The sequence below is a fragment of the Heloderma suspectum genome, chromosome 6, assembly GCF_057233095.1.
Source record: "Heloderma suspectum isolate Gila_16-S chromosome 6, 16-S_ref, whole genome shotgun sequence".
NCBI classification, from domain to species: Eukaryota; Metazoa; Chordata; class Lepidosauria; order Squamata; family Helodermatidae; genus Heloderma; species Heloderma suspectum.
In genome coordinates this window covers 79,083,800-79,090,288 of record NC_139463.1, presented here as the reverse complement: position 1 = coordinate 79,090,288, position 6,489 = coordinate 79,083,800, and the positions used below count along the sequence as shown (strand labels likewise).

The window sequence follows — 6,489 nt, the reverse complement described above, 5'->3', positions numbered from 1 at the left end:
TGTAGTCTACGTAAATGTTTACGTAGACTACGGCGAAAATAAGGGCAACGCAAATAGTGTACGCGCTTTTTTTTTTTTTAAGTCACCCGTGATAGGCTACGTGACGATTTACATAGCCTATCATGGCTGACTTTGCAGATCTAGCCATGATAGGCTACGTGAGTCGTCACGTAGCCTATCAGGGGAAGTTTTTTTTTTTTACTTTCGCGTTCGCGGCCGGGCGAGGCGAGGCGCCTCCTCCCCGGCCTGAATTTCGGCCGGGCGAGGCGGGAAGCCTCCCCCCCGGCCTGAATTTCAGCCGGGCAAGGCGGGAAGCCTCCCCCCGAGGCCTGAACTTCGCGGGGGGAGCAGCGAAGTGCCTCCCCCCACCGCGAATGGCCTTCGACGACAGGTAAGCGACTTTCGTCCACCCCTAATCACGGCTGACTTTGCAGATCTAGCCGTGATAGGCTACGTAAATCATTACCTAGCCTATCATGGGGCTTTTTTTTTTTTCTTTTGAAGTTCATGGCCGGGGAGACGGGGCGCTTCTCCCCAGCCTGAATTTCGGCCGGGCGAGGTGGGAAGCCTCCCCCTCGGCCTGAATTTCGGCCGGGCGAGGCGGGAAGCCTCCCCCCCAGCCTGAACTTCGGGGGGAGAAGCGAAGCGCCTCCCCCCCACGGCGAAGCAAGCTGCGAGACCAGGTAAGTGACTTTCGTACATCCCTAGCTGCGACACGCCAAAGAGCTGAGATTGGGAGGGGGAGCTGAGTTTAAGGCAGCTCAGCATGCCCCTCCCTGCATGGTGGTGCCACTGGGGTGTACCAATCAGAGACCCCTACGTCTTGTCACCCCAGCCGCCCACAATGCCCCCCCCCTTTTAGCCAGGCAAGCTGGCGCCGGGTAGGGCATTTTTGAGGTCAGGTTCTGTGCTGCCGTAAGTTTCTGTGACCCCTCTAAAATGTAATGAGCGTTCTTTGCCTTTAAGTTCAAACCAAGCTAAGGCATCCTGCTCACATTCTAATTCTGTAGTTACAATTTCTGCATTTTTTTCCAGCACTACCACTGTGTTTGTCATTATTTTAAATTCTTCTGTTCTTTGATTTAATGTATCATTCTTGTCTCAATTCTTCCTTCGTGTCTTTAATCTCCCCCTTTACTTCCAATTCTTGCCTTTCCATCCATTTTTGGATGGAAATATTTAAATATTATGGAAATATTTGGAAATATTTAAATCCATAAATATTTACCTAGACTAAGACGGGCGGAAATAAGGAACGCAAATGGCGACGGCCGTAGCCGCCGCCATTTGCGTATGCACATATTTTTTGTTTTTGTTTTAAGCCAGACGTGATAGGCTATGTAACTCTTTATGTAGCCTATCACGGCTGACTACAGGGACACAAACGGTGGCAGCTACGGCCGCCGCCATTTGCATCCCTGCTAGCCAGTGGCCGGATGTCCGGCTGCTGGCAGAGCCGGCTGGCGGCTCTGCAGAATCCCCGCGGAGCGGAGCCGGCCGGCGAGGATTCCGGGGGGAGGGACGGAGTGCCCCCCCCAGCGGAACCCAGCGGAGCCAGGTATAGGGAGTTTCGTACATCCCTACTTTTAGGGAGCCTTTCCTGGATTTAGTATTTCTACTTAATTGTTCTGTAGGCATCTCCCAGGTATTCACTCTACTACGAGTTGTTCTGATATCCTCTGCTGGTTTATCCAAATTCAGAGCACTCATTCAATTATCTTCTTCATTACTTCCTTTATAAATTCATCTATCTGGAAATCCAGTAAGTTATTGATCCTCTGATGCCAAAAGAGATCTCTCTCAGTATCAAAAGGAGAAAAAGAGTTAAAAATAAAAAAGAACGTGAAAAGAAGGTTTTTCATAAGCTGCTGATTTTTTAACATCCAAGATGTGTCAGCAATACTCCTTCTTTAATAAATTTCACTCAGTCCGCCCACAAGTTGATCTTATTCCAGCCTATCCCAGGCTTTCTCCCAAAGATTTATTTATTTTGACTTCGTCGCTTCCTCAAGGTCATACAGAAGAAAAAGGCAACTGGACAAAAACATAGCTTTCAGCCATATAAATTCAAACATTAAAACCTTCAAACAATGGTTTAAAGTAATAGAAAGTTAAATAGACTGTAATACTTTTTCAAAAATGCAAACAGCTTTAGTAATCTTTCTTTTTTCTTCTTTTGAAAGGAACTCTTGAACTAAATTCACTTTGTAAAAGTTTGCAACCCCTTGATTTTAATTCAGGTTAGATTTATACAACTGCCATATTTTCACTTTTTGCTGTGTGAGTAGTGCTTGTTGGTAGCTTAAATTTCCAAATAGTATCTAAGACTGGAGCATGCCCATGCTTATATTCTCTTAATTAATTAAGAGTTTCAAAACAGCATTTCAGTAGGTGTTTATCTCAACGGACTGACCTTAGTTTTGAGCCCCTTTGCATCCTCCGCAAAGGCAGCTGTTCTTCTCAGATTTCATCTGGATGGTATTGCAGGCTTCCCCTGTATTTTCAGGGAGGGGGGTGGGGAAGATTTCTCAAACTTTTCACAGCTTTTATTTTTATTTATTTATATTTAAATTTATTAATCGCCCATCTGGCTGGTCACCCAGCCACTCTGGGCAATGTACAGCATACAATAAAACAGTTTAAAATAATAAAATTCTACAACAAAAACATTTTCTAAAATACCCTAACCCACCCCAAATGCCTGCCTGAACAACCATGTTTTTAATGCATGGCGGAAGCTCATTAAAGAGGGGGCATGTCGGAGTTCCTTAGTGAGGGAGTTCCACAGAGTGGGGGCCACCACAGAAAAGGCCCTCTCACTCATCCCCACCAGTCTAGCTGTCCTGGATGATGGGACAGAGAGAAGGCCATCCGAGGCTGATCTTGTTAAGCGGCCTGTCTGGTTTGAAAGCTGTTTCAAACCATTTAAGCTGATTGAAAGAAGCGACCTGCAGAACCCCGCAAGTCACTGCCAGGACAACATGGCTCCTCCTTACCGGAAGCCCTACAGAGTGAGTTCCAATACTGTTGTGTTGTTACAGAAAAGGCCTTATCAACCTCACTTCTGTTGGTGATACATGTAAGTTACTGGGCCTCTGAAAGAGATGCAAAAATTGGGGCAGGTTCATATGGAAGTATGTGGTCCTTCAATTACCATGGCCCTTAATGGTTTTGAGTGTTATAGATAAACAAAAGCATTTTTAACTGTACCTGGAAATAAATTGGAAGCCAAAGCAATAGGTATAGGACCAGTGTAATCTGCTCAGTCCAGGACACATCAGAAAACAATCTACCAGTGCACAGTGGACTACAAGGGCTGTGTCCTATAAACCACATTACTTTATTTGATGGCAAGTCACTAAGGCATGGATCACTGTGGCCAAATCTGCCACCTCCAGGAAGGGCTGCAAACACTATGCCAGACAAAGCTGGGCAATGTCATTCTTGGGACAGAAGCCACCTAATTCTCCAGTAGCAATAACAACAATACCCCATTCTGTCATCCTGATGCTTCAAAGCAACTGGAATGGTCTTACAGGCTTCCCTCCACTCGTTCGTATCGGACTATGTTTTACTCCACTTATTTGAAATGCTGCATTTTGTGGGGCCCTGGACTTCTGCCCCAAAGTCCCTTCCTGAGTACAATACTGGCTAAGCTCTACCCACCTATTGATGAACTTTTAATGCAACACCAATCTTGGGTAATAATTGAAGTCATCATACTAAAAAAGCCGAAAAGCAGAAATGAACAGTAAATGTTGAAAAGATGCAGCAGTCTCTTTATTCTGGGGGATAATATTGGAACAGGGTCTAATATTTCTCTGATGGACAAAAGCAATAAGCCCCCCAAGGGTATTGATATACAGAATCATATAAGTGAGCGTAGAGAAGGAGGAAAAAGTACACATTTGAAGTGGGAAGAAAAAAGTGCTCAAAACAAAAATCAGTAGAACTTATGGCAATGGTCCCCTCTCCCCCTGAATGTTTAACTGCTTTGTAACATTTAGGCACTTGAGGCCCCTAAGCGAATTCCAGTATAGCGAACTTCTTGTAGCTGTGACTGCATACAAACTGTTTTATTTTTATCTTTCCACTTACATATAAGACAATGCTCCCATAATGAAGAATGGCCTATATTAGGATTATGATCACCACCTTAAAACAGTAAGACAGATAAGAATCTCATCTGCAGCCCATGCAAAACAAAGAGAAGAAAGCAAGGAATGCCCTGCTAGGTCAGATAAATGGCCAGTCCAAGCTATTATGGGGCACCTAGGAACACCAGGATTCACAGGAGTTACCACTTGTGGTTCATAATGTTCCTTGTAAGAACATCAACTTCTAGAGACCAATCAAGGATGACTAGAGTTTTGTGGATGCAATCTCCAACATGTCTCTTCCATGTCAGGTCAAACATCTTTGGATTAATTCAGAATGTATTTAAATTGAGTTCAAATGATGGATTTAAGTCAAAATTGAAATGGCTCTGAATTGCAGAATGGGGGTGCGGATTGCTACGCAGGTATAGTCCCCTCCCCAGTCCCATGCCATCTTAGTTCATACCCACTGTAAGGTTTAGGCCAAACAGGAATGTGCTTTCCTGGTCACCAACATCTGTTCCCTGCATTGCCACCCCCTTTCCTTTCCCACATACATCTAGCTGGTTGTGCCTGCAATCTGGCTGGGCCACCATTATCCTTTATGTCACTGTGGCAGCATCATTGTATACAACAGAGGCACAGAATGTCAGGCCTGGGGGTCAAATCCTTCTCTTTGGGGGTGCCAAGGGAATGGGTAACTATTAGCGGGGAACTTAACCAATTTAAAATGCCTGAATAGAACTGCTTTTGCCTTGCTCTAAATGACCAAGGGGATGAAGTAGAGGAAACCTTTAATTTCCCCATAAGTCCTAACTAGTTTTATCAGTTAGAAGCTTCCTGGAGTTGAGCTCAGCTCTGAGAACAATGATGTAACACTTTGGGAGAAAGATGCAACCCAATAACCCAGTGTTGGAGGCCAAGATGGCAAAAACCTCCACAGCCACCACATACTTCCCCTTGGTGCTCAGGTAAGCTGGAAGGAAGGAGATCCAAACACTGCAAAACACCAGCATGCTGAAGGTGATCAGCTTGGCTTCATTGAAAGTGTCCGGCAGCTTTCTGGCTAGGAAAGCTACCGTGAAGCTGATGAGGGCCAGAAAGCCCATGTAGCCCAAAACACAGTAGAACATGAGGATGGAGCCTTCATTGCATTCCACTATGATCTGCCCAGCCTGGGAGTGCATGTCAACATCTGGGAATGGAGAAGAAATTGAGAGCCATGCAATGCAGATGCACACCTGAATGAAGGAGCAGGAAAGCACAATGGCATTTGCCACTTTTTGCCCAAGCAGTTTCCTCATCTTGTTGCCTGGCTTGGTGGCCATGAAGGCCAAGACCACAATGATGGTTTTTGCCAAGACACAAGACACTGCAACAGAGAAAATGATTGCAAACGCCAACTGCCGGAGACAGCAGGACACCTTCCCAGGAGTGCCAATGAAGAGAAGGGAAGAGAAGTAGCAAAGCAGAATGGAGGTGAGGAGAATGCAGGTGAGGTTTCGGTTGTTGGCTTTGACAATGGGAGTATCCCAGTTCTTTGCAAAGGTCAGGATCACCAAACCTGTTATCACAACAAAGGAAATCACCAGGGAAACTAAAACGATTCCCAAAGGCTCTTCATAGTTTAAGAAGATCCGAAGCTTGGGGATACATTGATCTTGGTTCTTGTTTGGATATTGATCTTCTGGACACTGGACACAGTGCACGGCATCTGAAAGGGTTAAGTTAAAGTGTGTGGTACTGTTAGCTTTCTTGGCAAAGAATGGCTGTCATAATGCCAAGTCCATGGTTGACTAGAATTCCTGACTTCGGATTTTTCTCTTTTTTGGCCTTCAGATGTCTATGTTACATACAATGACTTCAGTGTACCTGGGCTGGTAGCACACCAGAGATCATATTCATTCCCAGCAGCAACATTGATAATAATAAGCATTTCAAACAGAATATAACCTTTCAAGTGCAATTCCAGCATGATTCATGGAGAACTGGCAACCCAGACCAATCAGGGAGGAACATACTGATGATTCCTTGTGGTCGCCAGTCTTGGAATGATCCAGACAAGATAGCCTGTCATGAGAATCATCTTTCACAACTCACCCAAGACACACAACTCAACAGACCCAATGATACTACACCGCACTCAGCTGTATCGGTTACTGTAGTATAACCAAAAGAACTCCACATGCTGATTAGCTGATTAGTAATCTGTGAAGAGGAGGGGATTATGGGGGATGTAATTATTCTGAGTGATGCAGCAATTGCAACAACCTTCCATGGAATGACATCTTCCATAGGGAGGGAGGGAGGGAGGGAAACACCCTATATCCCTGGACTAATAAAATGGAATCTTTATTAACATTCCAAAGCATTACATAATCTCAGCAAGTAT

At 44.9% G+C, this 6,489-nt stretch overlaps 1 protein-coding gene across 1 annotated transcript in view; it reads right to left on the bottom strand.

The window, feature by feature from the left end:
• Nucleotides 1–4,909: 4,909 nt before the first annotated feature.
• Nucleotides 4,910–6,489, bottom strand: part of LOC146341338 (vomeronasal type-2 receptor 26-like) — a 28,707-nt gene continuing 27,127 nt past the window's right edge. Inside the window, exon 8 of the mRNA XM_084807380.1 lies at nt 4,910–5,811. Within this exon, the coding sequence (XP_084663506.1) occupies nt 4,910–5,811 (902 nt within the window). The remainder of the gene's footprint in view (nt 5,812–6,489) is intronic.